Below are 16,590 nucleotides of genomic sequence, written 5' to 3'. Positions count from 1 at the left end.
ATGGAAGGACAGAATGAGGACACTAAGAGGATGATAAGTTTGAAAATAGAAGAGCTTATGAATCCAAAGATAACGGGGCTAAAACAACCGCGTGCGAAGGTTAAGACTAAAGGGTGCCTTAGTAAAGCCGAAAATTCTACCCGCCGTTTGCCATCTGCCTTTGAGTATGCACTTTCGGGTCAAGATAGCCACTCACCATCACCTACAATATGTACAGTTGGCACCAATTCGCCAAAGAAGATGCTAAAGGCACGAGTATCCAAATTGAAGGTATATAATTCATTCAAACCGGATGATCTGACTTTATTTTACTAATACTCATTGCATAATCGAATTTATTTATATTTTTCTACAGACATATAAGACATCACTCACAACATCTGTTCCGACCCACCGGTATACACAGCAATTCAAAGCTCGCATTATGCCATTCATTACCAGTGCCACTGATGTGAAATCCGACGGTCATTATGGCTATAGAGTCGTAGCTTTGGCTTTGGGGTTGGGTGAAGATGCGTGGCGGAAAGTGCGCATAGATTTATTCCACTCGTTACAGTCATTATTCATCCTATATGAGTCCATATTTGGTGGATCTCGAGTTGCTGAGCTAAAACATTCGATTGAGTATTTTGAAGAACCTCTTCTTGCACCAAAGGATTATTGGATGGACATGCCGGAGATGAGATATGTTATCGCTACATGCTATGGTGTAGTGGTGACCCATGTATTTAGATCGTTATGCCTAACATGCCTACCATTTAGCGTACACCCAGATACATTAGAGAGATCCGAGATTCGTGAAATTGATATCGGTTTTGTCAATGACGATCATTTTGTACAGGTACACATTGAACTATATGGTTTATTTTATTGAATATTTAAATTATCTTTAAGACTTATGTGTAATGCTATTTAATAGGTACACTTGGTACCGGATCACCTCATGCCACCTATTCCAACTGTGTGGACCTTGTATGCCACCGAAAGCGCAAAAATGTGGTATACTAGATACTAACATCGCCTTGAACAATTCAAAGAACTTGTATGCCATAGTGATCCATCCACACAAGAACATGTATCTCTTGATAGTGATTAATTATGTTATGGACTTGATGCATTATTTGTTTTTTTGTATTTATATTTACTTATGATGAGATTATTGTATTATTTAAATATATATAAGTATGTGGATTTATCATGTCAGGTATATTCATTTTTTTTTATTTCGCAGCTCGTTCGGCACTGGTCTGCCGAACGAATTCATTTCATTCGACAGCCAGCTGCCGAACAAAATGAATTGGTTCGGCAGTAGTCTACCGAACGAATTGAAAATTTCATTTTTAAACGGTTTGGTTCGGCAATTGACTGTCGAACAAATTGAAATGGTTCGGTAGTTGACTGTTGAACAAGTTGCAATGGTTCGGCAGCTGACTGTCGAACGAAATGAAATGGTTCGGTAGCTGACTGCCGAACGAACTGTATGACAAGATTTGGAATTTTTTTTTTGCATGAACCTAAGTATTTCACATAAATACTAAGGTAGTTCAATTATATAAATTAACCATAGTATTTCACATAAATAAAACCTTAGTCTAGTTACACAAACTACAAAACTATCAATGCATAATCATTGGCGGGGACGCTGTCTTGAATCGCGTTGGTACGTCATAGGGGTGGGCACGGTGCGGTCCGGCCCAGTTCTCCCCCTACACCGGCACTGCACTGTAGAGGGCAATACGGTGCGGTGCGGTGCCGGTGTGGGAGAATTGTTGCAGCAGAACTGGACCAAACCAAACTGTAACAGTTCCGGTCCGGTCCAGTGCACTGTTTCTGTTTTGGGCCTTACTGTTTTGGGCTTTTTAGTCTGAGCCCAATTAAAAATTTGGGCCAAAAAATAATCAACCATACTACTATACCATCCTGTCATGTTCTCACTTCTCATTTCATAACAAATTAACATGCACTCATAAGCTTTTCACTGCACCACAGTTCAAGAAACGACAGAAAATTAAAATCCAAGAGAAAACAAAGCCACAAGCTAGCAAATCAAATTGGTAACCAGAAACTAGACCATGAATAGCAGCTAAGGGCCTGCCAGACATATTATGGTCTACAATCAAACATACCCTGTAATTTGACACAATAAAACACAGCACAACACAATAAAACACAAATTTGCTTATACAGTATACAGATATGTAAAGAGGATTCACAATATGGATCAAAACAACCCATTAATCAATAATTACAAAATTTCATATCCCCCAGCCAGCAAACACCATAAATCACTCATTGTCTTCAAATAAACCTTGCCAGCAGCCATCAAATACACCATAAAACCCCTGCCAGCAGCCATCAAATACACCACAAGACCCTTGCAAGGAAGAACCACAAAATTGCACATAAATTACAGAATAACCCTAATGTAAACCCTAACTCGAAATCAAACCCCAAATTAACTATAAACCCTAATTTAAAATCAAAATTGCAAGGAAGAACCACAAATTTGCACAAAAATTATAGAATAACCCTAATGTAAACCATAACCTGAAATCAAACCCCACATTAAGTCATTAACTATAAACCCTAATTTAAAATCGAAATTGCAAGGAAGAACAAAAAAATTGCACAAAAATTACAGAATAACCTTAATAGAAACACAAACCCGAAATCAAACCCCAAATTGCAAAGAGATGACAAGATGAGAGAGTGAGAGATGAGAGACAGAGATGATAAACTGACAGAGAGAGACGCGAGATGAGAGATGAGAGTGTGAGAGAGATGGTTACCTGAGACGACGCCGACGAGATGTACCGAAACGGCTTTTGATTCGCTGCGACGACGCCGACGCCGACGAGATCAGAGACTTGAGTGGTTGAGTCAGCTGACTGCGATTCGCGAGTGAGAGTGAGAGATGAGAGACAGAGATGACTAGATGAGATCATGAGAGATGCGAGATGAGAGATGGTTACCTGAGATGAGTGTGAGAGCTGAGAGTGAGAGACAGAGCAGAGACTTGGCTGGCTGGCTGCGTGAGAGAGTCAGAGAGGCAGAGACTTGGTTGGGTGAGTGAGATTGGATGCGTGAAAGTGTGAGACAGAAATCAATTGGGGCTTTTGGGTTGGGGATCGGGATAATCTGTAATTGGGTAGGGTAATTGCCAAAAATGGCCAAATGGGTAAATTGGTAATTGACTAATCTAATTAGTAATTAGGGTTTGACTTTTTGAGGGTTTCAAATTTTCAATTGGGGTTTCATTTGATTTTGGGGTTTCATTTAATTTTAGTGTTTTAATTGGGGTTTAGAGTATAGGGTATTTAGGGTATATGATATAGTCTTATAATAAACTTATAAACATATACATACAAAAATTATAAGTTAGGATATACTATAATATTATAAACTATATATTATATGGGTACTATCAAATATATAATTAGTGTTTCAAATTTTCAATTAGGGTTTAAATTGGTAATTTGTAATTGACTAATCTAATTGGGGTTTGAGGGTTTCAATTGGGGTTTCAATTGGGGTTTAGAGTATAGGGTATTTAGGGTATAGTCTTGTAGTAAACATATACATAAAAAAATTATAAGTTAGGATATACTATAGTATTATAAATTATATACTATATAATACTATCAAATATATAATTAGTGTTTCAAATGGGGTTTAAATTGGTAATTTGTAATTGACTAATCTAATTGGGATTTGAGGGTTTCAATTGGGGTTTAAATTGGTAATTTGTAATTGACTAATCTAATTGGGGTTTGAGGGTTTCAATTGGGGTTTAAATTGGTAATTTGTAATTAACTAATCTAATTGGGGTTTGAGGGTTTCAATTGGGGTTTAGAGTATAGGGGCCATAGGCCATTTAGGGTATAGGGTATAGTCTTATAGTAAACAATAATATATATAAAAAAATTATAAGCTAGGATATACTATAGTATTATAAACTATATACTATATAGTACTATATATATATAATATACTATATAGGCCATATAGGGATATATATAAAATATATTTTAGGGTCTAAAATATAACTAGGTTAATATTAATTTTATTATCTAAAATATATATAAATGTGTGTATAAAAATATAAAATGGTATAAATATATATATGTTTATACACATACGGTCCGGTCCGGTCCCGCCCGGCTTCAAGGAAAGCAAAACCGGAACCGGAACCGTATAGGACCGGTCCGGTCCAATTCGGTCCAATCTTTGACCGGTTTTGGTCAACACGGTTTTTACGGTTTTTTAACCCCCGGTTTGGTTCGGTGTGTCCGGTTCGCGGTTTAAATGCCCACCCCTAGTACGTCATAGTGTCCTGCAAGTGCGTCCCCTATAAAATATGTTATAAATTCTGAACCGACTGATAGAGGTGAGTAGGACGTGTGATAGCAATTTCTTCGCCCATGTCAATAATCGGCTAGGTAATCCGTACAATACGAGCCTCGCGCTCTTAAAAGCCAAAATATGCGAACATTAGCAAATGCAGTCAGACAATAAGAAAATTTGTTTTGTAAATTTACGTACCCGATAGTATGCAATATCCGATGTGGCATGTGGGTCAAATGCACCTCTACGAGTAGGGTTGTGGACGATTGGATGTGATATAGCGGTGAACCAATCGATGTACTCTCTCACAATATCTGATGACCGCCTCACCGGTATACTGCGCGCCTCCTCAGACAACATGTGATTCCCACATGCCTCCCACATACCAGCTAAATAATTATACATGGGTCTGTACGAGTGCGCATTTAAACCTTGAACCCCATGAAAAACCGTACGTGGTGCAGGAGGGATCGTCTGTAACCTCCCAAATTGTCTAAGTACTCTCTCGGGACAATAAAGCTCAACAACATCAAAACACCTTATCATCTCTGTGAAGAATGCTATAGCTGGCAATGGGTGTGCTTGTCTTTGGGATTTGTATGGTTCCCAAATAACATGAAAAAAAAAAAACAATAACATAATAATATAATCCTAAATTTATAAAAAGAATTCTAAATTACAAATATAACTCATCAGCCGATAGAACATCAAGTCGTTGCCGTATTCTTTGAACCGCTTCAAGATCACTCCCATTATCCCGCCTTAGAGTCCAGCGGAGTGCACGAGATGAATTCTCGGAATAATTCATATCGTATGATGGACCAAAAATGGTGTGCATGTGCACGTACTCCCAAACCTCTAACAGTGTCATATATCCGCCGATTTACTTGACACCAGCTTAAGAGGCAAATCCAAACTGCCTAAACAACCAAGCTAAGCATCCAGCGCCCCATGCATAATGGCTAACAGTGTCAAGATTAGTAAGCAGTCTGAGATATTGGACTTGTACCCTTATGCTAGTCTTAGCTACAAAAAGGGTACAACCCAATAAATACAACAGATACGCTCGAGCTGCACATTGGATTTCATGCTCAGAGTCGCTATCAGTGACATTACTAAAGCACGTACGTAACCACTCTAATCGTACGTATTCACCACCAAAGTCCATCAACTGCTCTGATGCCTAATCCCCACTAACTCCTAAAAATGCAGTTAGTAGATATTCAGAATCAATGTTATCCTCAACAAGTGTAGCCACTGGTGCACCACCAACCGGAATGCCTAAAATGTTGGCTACGTCATCTAGTGTGATGGTCATCTCACCAAAAGGCAGGTGGAATGTATTGGTCTCCGGATGCCACCTCTCAACAAAAGCGAACACCAACACTTTATCAACGGTACGGTAAGAACACTGAACCAGTGATGTCAACCCAGAATTAATGACATATCCTTTCAACCGGTCATTATCTGTTCTGGCCCACAACTTACACTTACGAAGCTTAGTGGTTTTGGACATGCACCTTAAAGGATCACGTTCTTAATTCAAACATAACCAAAAAAATTCACTCATTCTTACTGCAAGTTACACAAGCATATAATACCAACTGTTAAAGATCATACCTCGTTATTCCAAATGGCAGCAGCTATGTGAGTTCCATAATTCCTCAACAGGAACGTGTCAATGGGACCTCCAGGGAAAGGCTCAGCAAGCACGTTGGGATTATCCTCATTATAATCCTCAACCTGAACCTCAACTTGTGGATTTTTCATTTTATGCTTTTGATGTTTTATTTTTTTAATTTTTTTATATTTTAGTTTTAATTTTTAATATTATAAAACATTTTATTATTTTATCTCCACATGATTCAAAGTCATATTGGCACTACCGTTGCATGATTTTTGAGAATTGGTGGATGTATTTGAAAAATTTTGTAAATTAGGGAGCATCTTGAAAATACTCCTATAGTTCGATGGGTTAATTAACTTAATTTATAATTAATCCTTTTTTATATTATTTGTGGGAAAAAAAAAAGTTTGTAGACGTGGCAAGATCTAAACCACAAATATTATTAAAGGGCTGAGATCAAAAGCTAGTATTGTCGGATTCCGGTAGGAAAAAAATTGCTAGAGGATGCAGGTCTTGGCCATGAATTGTTTGGCGATCTTCTTCACTGATTCGATGGCCAGGCAAACCCAATAAGTTGGGACTTGGGCTCTCTCTCTCTCTCTCTCTCTCTCTCTGTATGGCTTTGGCTGTTCTAAAGGTATGTTTTTCCGTTTGATTTCTTAATATTATTTCTAAATTATTTGAATTATTCCTGCATCGTCTTTTTCTTTCTGTGGAAACTTCTGCATACTCATTATAAATTTATGTCATCCCATTCTTGACTGTAAAGTGAAAGACTGTAAATCCCATTGCTTTCCAATACCTACCCAGCAACTAAAAGCAGAATTAGTTTTCCATATGTTTTGCTATATAGTTAATTTTACATTGGAAAGAACTTAGCCAAGGCTTTCTTTTGCTTGTAATTGTAGTCTGTATTTACTACAATTTTTGCAAAAGGGTATCAAATTAATAGCAAAATTGAGCATGTTAGCTTCTGGGTATAACTGAAATACTGTTATATTAATGATTTGGGAGACTTTGTTCCCAACATTTCGTATGTTATTTCCAGTTTCCATTGGGCCCTAGATATTTTCATCACTGTTTTGTTGCCTTACAAATCACTTTTTTTAAAATTTAATCAGGGGTCTCATTGAAATGTTAGGGGAAGTCAAGTAATTTTTATATGTTATTTGTTTGGTTGCTCGAGTTTAATCACAATTTTTTTAGTCAATTTTGTGTGGTATATTTCTTTATAAATTTTTTTCTTTCCTCATTTTGTATGTGCATATGAATTTGGTTTATAAATTCCAGAACTTATTTGGACTTGGAATCGCTAAAAGCTACATTTTTTTGTGATGTCCACTATATATATGTGGAATGCCATCTATGGAGTGCATGATTCAAAAGCATCATGGTAATTGATCAATTGAATTCTATTTTCAGCTAATTGTCTGGAAATGCCTTAGCTTTGAATACTTAAGGGCATCTATACACAGTATGAAGGGTCTTGGATTTTGTTTATATACCGTTGATTTTATTTTTGGATTACCTTAGCATGCCAATATGAATATGAACCATGATATGTCTCTGATCAATTTATTATGCTTTTATAATTTGTATTGAAGTCATTAATTGAATTTCTTGCTGTATACTTTGTAAACGGGTTCTGCAAAACCTGGCTTTGTTAGTATAATCCAACACTTCTAGATTGGTTTAATTTTTTGATTGCCTAATGCTGATATTGTTTGTATCCGGTCAATCAGCTTTTGATATTAGTTGATGCATTTTGTGATAGGAACCCTCTTCTATTTGGTGGTGATTCTTGTTCTATTTATAGCTTAAGAAACATACTAATTTGTTGTTCCTTTGCAGCAGAAACAACAAAAGTAAAAGATTTCTGTAATTTTTTGAAGTTCTTTTCCTAAAACAATTCTGGTGCCAAATATAAGAAGAAGATGAAATGGGAGCCTCTAGTGGGCCAAGGCTTTCTGGGATGCAGAGACAGGTACTTAGTCTATACAGAGGGTTCTTGCGGGCAGCTCGTTCAAAATCTTCTGAAGATCGACACCAAATTGAGTCACTTGTTTCAAATGAGTTCCGCCGCAATGCCAAGGAAGTAGACCGCAAAAATTTCCTTTACATTGAGTACTTACTTCGTCGTGGTAAGAAACAGCTTGATCAGCTCAAAAGCCCTGATACTGTTGGATTATCAGCCCTGAATGTCAGTTTCTCTCAAACAAAACATCCTACACATTGAAGTAAGAATTTCATTTATTCTTATTTACTTGTTGAGCTAAGTTTTATTTGATTCATACTTTCAACAAGAGCAGTGGAGGAAAATAAATATTTGGCCGAACTTTCCGAATTTTTCTGTACATTCTCAATGTATGCTATTCTAAATTGTGCAATTATTGATGGTCCTTGTCCTCTAAGGCAATAAGTATTAATTATCTTCTAGAATCCAGATAATATTAATAGCTTACACTGAGTTTTCTAGTTCAACTCATGTTCTTTGTGTTTCTTATTGTTGTTAGACAATAAATAAGGACTGAAGAGTGATTTGATACAAGTTGAGATGAAAGCTTGAAGATTGTGGGTTACTTGATAAGAATGGGAAACAAGTATGCTTGTGGCAGACAGATGGGATACTATATTTCTATAAACCTAATTGAGATTTGCATGTAATCACAAACTTGAAAAGTTTGGATATTGACACAGCCGTATTTAATTTGGGTTGATTTTGCCTTGCTGCATTCCTCAAGAAGCTAGGTTCAATATTCAATACGTAAAGTGGTAGTGTAGCACCTTAATTAATTTGGTTTTTATTTGGAGTTTGTTACATTTCTTTTATGTTTGCTGGTGCATTTGGTAGGTCTCTCTGCTATTTCGCACAGAGACCAGACGTGCGAGAGAGAGAGAGAGAGAGAGAGAGAGAGAGAGAGAGAGAGAGAGAGAGAGAGAGAGAGAGAGAGAGAGAGAGAGAGAGAGAATTATTGGGTTTTGATAATTTTATATTAATTCATTGATTAGGTTTCTGAATTAGTAGATGGGTATGGAAAATTAGGGTTTATTTGGCTTAATTCTCATTCTCCCTTTTTTTTTTTTTTTTTTTTTTTTTCTCTCTCTGTATATCGGTAGAATGTCGGGGATATCCGAAATTTGTAGAAAATATCAGCAATATCGGTGAAATATCGGGGATATGGGTGAAGATTTTGCTTCACCCCCCTACCGATATCGCCTAGTCCAGAAATTGATATTTCGATCAACATTTTGGAATGCCAACCAATATTTTGAACACTGGTCCCAACTCCCAAAACTAGCCATCCATATCTTCCGAAATTGTGTTGGTGCTGCAGGAAATCATCTCTCGCTCTCTCTCTCTACCCTTTAGCTCAATTTTTGCTCCTTCCTCTTTGTCTATAAGTTTTCATAAGGGATGCATTTGAAAAGGTTATTAATCTTTATATTTTACTGGAAACCCCATTTAATGAGCTTCTGGGTTATTTGGTAAAGCTGCAAGACGATTCATCTTTTATTATTACTATTTTTGTCTGGAGGTTCATGTTTTAGTTTAGTTAGTATCATTGATTTTTAAATATGGCACTCTTATACATATGCTAAAGTTGGAAGACTTTGTCCATTTTTATTGTTATTCTTCTTGTCTAGTTACGGAATAAACATGTTCTTATCTCTGTTCTGTTATTGAAAGTACAAATAGTTGCCTTATATTAATTTTGATGTGAAATCTTTTTCCAACCAAGTTACACACATAAGGTTCATATATTAATTTAGTTTTCAATGTCATCATTTCTCTAAAAAATGCTAGATAATTTTTTTTTTTTTTTTCACTCCTGATATTGTATTGGATTATAGACAATCTAAATCTTTGTTTATGGGGATGCAGGAACTTAAACTTATAATTGCCTTGGGACATCTTCATGATTTTCCATGTCCTTGAGCGCCCGCTTCCTATGCAACACTTCAAACTCTTGTGCCTTTTTCCGTACCTCCTCTGGAAATTGTTTGCCTGCTCTTTCTTCAATTTTGTCTTCTCCACTGGGGTTGTCACAATTTGAAGACCCAACAAGACTATCTGATCTTGACATTATCATAGCTAAAGTTCCTGTTGGAAGCAGTGATGATGAAGTTCTACAATCTCTTGCACATGACCAAGCATGTAATAGCATTCAGCTCACACATAACCTTGTTGATCAATTGTTCGATCGGTTTAAGAATGATTGGAAGTCTGCATTGGGTGTATTTAGATGGGTAGAGTCACGCTCTGGCTATAAACTCACTCCAGATGTGTATGATATGATAGTTGACATTTTGGGTAAAATGTGGAAAATGAATAAGATTATGGAATTGTTAGAAAAAATGTGTCAGGATAATCTGGTCACATTTAACACTGTAGGTAAGGTTATGAGAAGGTTTGCTGGTGCAGGGAAATGGGAGGATGCTATTAGGATATCTGATGAGTTGGGAAGTTTTGGATTGGAAAAAAACACGGAATCAATGAACTTGTTGCTTGACACGTTATGTAAAGAGAACAAAGTCGAGCAGCTCGTGAGATCTTCTTAGAGCTGAAATCACACATCTTTTCAAATGCTCATACCTTTAACATTTTCATTCATGGTTGGTGCAAGATCAAGCGGGTTGATGAGGCACATTGGATAATCCAAGAGATGAAGGGACATGGCTGTTGCCCTTGTGTCATCAGCTACTCGACAATCATCCTTTTTTATTGCCGCCAATTCAACTTTGATAAGATCTATGAATTGTTTGATGAAATGGAAGCTCAGGGGTGCAGTCCAAATGTTGTCACTTTCACCACTGTCATGTGTTATCTAGCAAAGTCAGAGAAGTTTGAGGAAGCTTTGCAGTTATCTGAGAGAATGAAATTGGCTGGATGTAATCCTGATACACTTTTTACAATTCACTGATCCACAAACTAGGAAGAGCTGGCCGAGTACGAGAGACTATTCAGGTTTTTGAGGTTGAGAATTTGAGATGCCTGAGAATGGGGTACCTCCTAATACATCAACTTACAATAGAATGATTGCCATGTTTTTCCATCATGCTCAAGAGCAAAATGCCTTAAATGTCCTTAGCCAGATGGAAAATTCAGGACTATTGTAAGCCTGATGTTCTGACATACTATCCATTGCTTAAAATGTGCTTTAAGACTGGAAAAACAGACAATTGTTGGAGTAAGTTATTGGATGACATGGTCAATAGACGCCATCTCAGTCTTGATCTCTCAACCTATACACTTCTAATTCATGGGTTATGCTGAGCAAATAAATGCGAGTGGGGTTACCTTCTGTTTGAGGAGATGATTGGTCAAGAGATAAAGCCAAGGTATAAGACATGCCGTTTGCTTTGGGACGAAGTCAAACTGAAGAATATGTGTGCTGCTGCTGATATCATTGAGGATTTCATGAAGAAACTATAACAATGTGAGAAACCATGTCACGGTACTTAAGTTCATTTGAGGTGACAGAAAAATCTCTTTTTTCTTGTCCCAGTGCATCATAACCAGTGCTCTAGTGGATCTACGAAAGTTTTTTATTCTAAGATATATTTGAATATACATTTTGGCATGTCTGGGTTGGCTCATAATCTATACATGGATTTGTCTACTTTGTCTATCTTGCACGTATAAAAGTGGTGGCAACTTATAAATTATAGGATTGAGTTCTTGCTTGAAATCGGATCTGTTTCTAAAGTGAGAACTAGATTTATTTTTTATTTTGTATTCACTTGTGTGTTATGATATAGATAATATAAATATGTATATATATACAGTCCCATTCAGGTGCGAACATTCGTACATTCGCACCTAACACCAAGCGCACGGTGACCACCGCCGATCCCTCGGTAGTGCAAAATTTTGCAGCACCGAGCGCTCGACGCTGGTTTGTCGGCGTTTATGTTATGATTTAGCACTGAGGGCCCAAAATCCCATATCTAAACCCTCTAACATAACGCCTCCACTAAGCCCATTCTATACCCTAGGAGGGGATGGGGTGAACCCATCGGGATATACCCTTAAAACTCGGCGGAGAAAGCAGCGCTCGCTTGTTTTAAAAAATCATTGTAGAGCGCTCGGCGAAGCTACCGGGCGCTCGGTGGCACGTTCGCACCTGATCAAATGTGTATATATATATATATATATATATATAATAAGTAATGGTTTGACCTTGAACCAATTTTAATGGGTTGTTTTGTGTGAAGGAATAACTATGTATATTGATTTTGGCTAGAGCCAATTCTGTCCAATATTTGCAGGGTTTTTTTTTTTTTTTTTTTTTTTTTTTTTTTTTTTTTTCTAGCCAATAAAGAACTGGTTAGTTCTGCAAACTATATTGACTAGAACACAAGTACTAGCCAAAATTTGTTTGTTGGGGTTGAGTTTAGAAATGAGGATAACTCATAGCAAACTATACTGACAGCTTGTCTATGTGTTGCAAGTGCTCCTGTTCTAATTTATCTAAAGTGGGTTTCTTGTTTTAGTTTCTTTCATTTGATGACTAGAGATGGATCGAATGAGAAAGAAGATTGTGTTATTTCTTATTGCAAGAGTTAGAGATACAAAGTTCGTGTGTATCCTTGATATGGTTGTTGTCATATATGTTTTGACAGTATGGTACTATGAAAAAGTACTATAACTCTGAGTTTGAAATATGTGAATTTGACGATCTTGAAGCAATTTATTAGAATTATTCCAGTAGCTGGTAACTATGCATTACAATATGAATACTGTTACAATGACTTGACTTGATGAGCTTGGAAGTCAAATCATGCTTATGACTAGGAAAGAAGACATAGCATCCTATTCTTTTGGAGTTGAAAGCCATGTTCATCCAATTAAATCCTTGCAAAACAATGATGCTTGGGAACTATTCAGCAAGAAAGCATTCTCAGCTTACCCTAACAAATGTTGTCCACCAGAGCTTGAACCATTAGCTTGGGAACTTGTAAGAAAAATGTGAAGGCCTACCTCTCGCAGTTGTGGTTTTAGGTGGTCTTATATCCTCCAAGAAGTCATCTGCAGAGTGGAGCAAAGTCTACAACAGCTTAAATTGGCATCTCAACAACCATCCATTGCTAAAATCTATGAAGAGCATCTTATTGCTTAGTTTCAATGATATGACATACTGTTTGAAGCATTGTTTCCTATGTTGTTCTCTTTTCCCAGAAGATTATTTGATTCGACGAAAAAGGCTCATTAGGTTTTGGATGGTTGAAGGATTTGTGGAACATGTCAAAGGGGTCACACCAGAAGATGTTGCAGAGAGCTATCTTATGGAACTCATTAATTTTTCGTAGCATGTTGCAAGTTGTATGGAGGAATGAAACTGGAAGGCCAAAAGCATGCAAGATGTATGACCTTATGCAGGAGCTTGTTCATTCAACATCAGAAAAAGAAAAATTTGCTGCTGTATATGATGGTAAAGATGATGAAATTGGAGCCCGCCATTTGTCAATCCAAATTGAAGGAGAAATTAAATCAAGCATAGGTATGTCACAGCTTCGCTCTTTTCTTGTCTTTGCCAAAAGGAGTACATTGCCTTATGGATTCAAACTTTTGAGGGTTCTAGATTTGGAGAAAATGCCCATTATTGATAGAGTACTGCTATTTGCACACCTTTTTTTTTTTTTTTTCTTTTTTCTTTTTGCACACTTTTTTCTCTTTTTTCTCCTACACACCCCACACACTCATCTCAAATTCAAAACCTCTCAACACACACCTAACCCATTACCAAAATACCCTCATTTCATTACACACCCACTTACCCCATCTTTCTCTTTCTCACTCTCTCTCCTTCCCTCTCTCTCTTTCTCTGTCAACACACACCCGCGCAGCACCACTTTTCTCGCAGCACCACCACCGCGCGCAGCACCACCCTCCCTGCTGCACCACCCTCCTCGCAGCACCACCCTCCCTGCATGCGCACCATTCTCCTCTCATTCTCTCTCCTCATCTCTCTCTCCTCCCTGCTGCACCACCCTCCCCGCGCCCACCACCATGCCAAGCTCGCACAACCAAGAAGCCCCAACGCCCGACCACGCCGCCGATGCAAATGAGCTCGCGCCCGACAGCTCTGCCCAGCTCGCACGACCACGCCGCAGTGCCAGCCAAGAGGATGAGCTTCACAGGCCGTTCAGCAGTCATCCGCCGAAATCGGCGGGTTCGTTCGGCAGCCATCCTTCGAAACCGGTGGGTTCGACAGTCATCTGCCGAAGCCGTTAGTTTCGTTCGGTGGCTGTCTACCAAACCAACTACAGCGACAGAGAAAGGGAGGGAAGAGAGAGAGAGAGAGAGAGAAGAGATGGTGGTGCAGCAAAGAGGGAAGAAGACAGAGAAATAGAGAGAGGAGAAAGGGAGGAGGGGCTGCCGGGCTGGTTGTGGTGGCTGTTTTGGGTGCTGTGGTGGTGGTGCATGCGGAGAGAGAGGAAGATGGTGGTTAGTTGTGGCTTGGGTGGTGCTGCGCGCGGTAGTGGTGCGAGGAAGGTGGTGATCGGGTGAGTGTCTTGGAAGGAAAAAAAACAGGGGAAGGGGTCTGAACGAGAGAAAAAAAGAGGGAAAGAGGGAGGGGCTATATGGTCTTTTTTTTTGTTTATTTTTTTTTTTTAATAGGGGTATGCAAAAAGAAAAAAAAAAAAAAAGGTGTGCAAATAGCAGCACTTTATTGATAAACTGCACGATGACTTGGTGTACTTATTTAACTTTTAACATATTTAAATTTGAGGGGCACTCCAATTAAGGAGCTTCCAAAATTAATAGGACGGCTCCATAACCTTCAAACCTTGGACATCAGGGACATTAGCATAGAGAAACTCCCAACAGGAACTGCCAAGTTGTTAAACTTGCGCCATCTAATTATGTACAATTACACAGGTCATTATGAAAACTTTAAATATCTGAATGGGAAAAGAGCGCCATCAGATATTTGTGCATCGAGGAAATTACAAGTTTTAGCATGTGTTGAATCAGAAGGAAACTTGATTAGACTTGTGGGCAATATGATCCAACTTATTTCCATTGGCATTACGAATATAAAAGGGAGAGACGAGAGGGACCTATGTGGCTCAATTCAAAAGATGAGCATCCTTCAATCCATGTTATTGATGGTAAGTGATGAAGAGGAATTTCTTCAAGTGGACGCACTATCTGCACCACCTCTCCGCCTTGGAAAGCTTGTTTTGGTTGGCAAGCTAGAAGGGGTACCACGTTGGTTTTGTTCACTCCAGAGCCTCACATTTTTGTATCTACATTGGTCTAGACTTGAACAAGATTTACTACCTCACGTTGAAGCATTGCCCTGTCTGGGAATAGAGGCTTTGTAAAGCTTACGGGTTTGGCGTTGAATAATATGCCCTTACGGGTAAATATAGAAAAAGGAGTGATGTCGAATCTCATGCGCTTATCCACTGGTAGATGCATGGAATTAAAGACATTGCCACTGGTTGTTGAATATCTTGCCAATCTAAAAACATTGGATTTGGAGTTTGTTCCAATGCAGCTTATATTGTTTGTGTGTATTTGCATGTATTAATATTGGATTCAATGTGTCATTTTAGTAGTTGTAATAATTTATGTGAAGATTCTCACAGTTTGGTTGACATGAATATGCATTTTTAGTTGGGAGAAATAATGCACGCAATGATGAAATTGGAGAAAGATGGGCATCAAAAACTTTTAAATGGCAGATGTGCATGTTGGTGTCGTGGCCGCTTGCTATAGAATTTCAAACAATTCGTTATCCTACTGCACAATATTGCAATTGCAATGTATCGCACTATTGCAGTATACATGTTCAGAAAAAGTCAAAAAGTCAATATACTTTAATTGAAAAAAAAATAAAAGAACAAAAAGGCCAAACTCATTACACATGCAATGGCAATTGCAAGCTGGTCCTCATGTTCATTTGTGATAGATGCTCGAAATTTTAAGGTTGTCACGTCAGATCTTTTATTAAATTTTTGTGTGAGATTTCCTGCAAAATTAACAAAAGTTTCTATGAGCTCCTCGGGATTATATATACATATAGAGGGAACTTCTATTAAGGATGCATTAAATAAATTAATTTATTAAAAAAATCTCTTGTTGGACCTATTCTACGAAAAATTATATATATTTTAATTCTAGAATTATCTACTTTTTAGGTTTTTATTGAAATATCATTCTTACAAAAAATTAGGTAAACATTTTCTATTTAATCTTTAGATTAACTATCAAAATTTCAAGTGTTTATTAAAAATATTTTGTTAGTCTATTTAGTTAATAAAAATTAGATATCTTTAACGATTTTCAATTTGTCTAAATTTTTACGTAAATAATTTTTGAATAAAAATCTAAAAAATAAACGACTTAAATCGTTAAATTAATATGATATAAAGTGAAGTCCACAGAGACTTTTTAAATAACATTATTTGATAGATTCTTAATGGAAGAGGCCTCGATGTATACATAGTTACGTACATATCTGCCACCTTCCTAGCTACTAAGTAAGTAGCTTAACTTAACTCAGGCCGTCAGAAGAGTGACGATCATATTATATTAGCGTCAAAATGCTTTTCAAACAACTGAGTACTGGCAATTTGCCTTCAATTTTCTCACAATTCGAGCTGGA

The 16,590-nt window shown here is 37.5% G+C and overlaps 2 protein-coding genes and 2 pseudogenes across 4 annotated transcripts; all 4 read left to right on the top strand.

The window, feature by feature from the left end:
• LOC147277952 (uncharacterized) lies at positions 1 to 1,015 on the top strand. The gene is made up of 3 exons (XM_086255773.1): positions 1 to 270; positions 356 to 841; positions 920 to 1,015. Exons 1-3 carry the CDS (start codon positions 1 to 3, stop codon positions 1,013 to 1,015), a joined length of 852 nt encoding a protein of 283 aa, XP_086111899.1.
• Positions 1,016 to 6,527: 5,512 nt separating this feature from the next.
• LOC147277951 (succinate dehydrogenase assembly factor 1, mitochondrial-like) lies at positions 6,528 to 11,595 on the top strand. Of its 3 annotated transcripts, none has more exons than XM_086254198.1 (3): positions 6,528 to 6,608; positions 7,823 to 8,208; positions 9,855 to 11,595. In XM_086254198.1, the coding sequence occupies exon 2, from the start codon at positions 7,911 to 7,913 to the stop codon at positions 8,205 to 8,207; it is 297 nt and encodes a 98-aa protein (XP_086110324.1). In that variant the 5' UTR covers positions 6,528 to 6,608; positions 7,823 to 7,910; the 3' UTR covers position 8,208; positions 9,855 to 11,595. The 3 variants fall into 3 exon arrangements, with proteins under 3 accessions (XP_086110324.1, XP_086110326.1, XP_086110325.1); XM_086254200.1 differs by lacking the exon at positions 9,855 to 11,595 and adding an exon at positions 8,485 to 9,839; XM_086254199.1 differs by having other exon boundaries at positions 6,531 to 6,608; positions 7,826 to 8,208.
• Positions 9,899 to 11,595, top strand: LOC147277950 (pentatricopeptide repeat-containing protein At3g04130, mitochondrial pseudogene; annotated as a pseudogene).
• An 894-nt stretch (positions 11,596 to 12,489) lies between these two features.
• Positions 12,490 to 15,304, top strand: LOC147277949 (disease resistance protein RPM1 pseudogene; annotated as a pseudogene).
• The last annotated feature ends 1,286 nt before the right edge of the window (positions 15,305 to 16,590 follow it).

Source organism: Dryas octopetala, chromosome 8, assembly GCF_963921425.1.
Source record: "Dryas octopetala chromosome 8, drDryOcto1.1, whole genome shotgun sequence".
NCBI classification, from domain to species: Eukaryota; Viridiplantae; Streptophyta; class Magnoliopsida; order Rosales; family Rosaceae; genus Dryas; species Dryas octopetala.
Note: the sequence above shows the minus strand (reverse complement) of the source record. Positions and strands in the feature narration are given on the sequence as shown.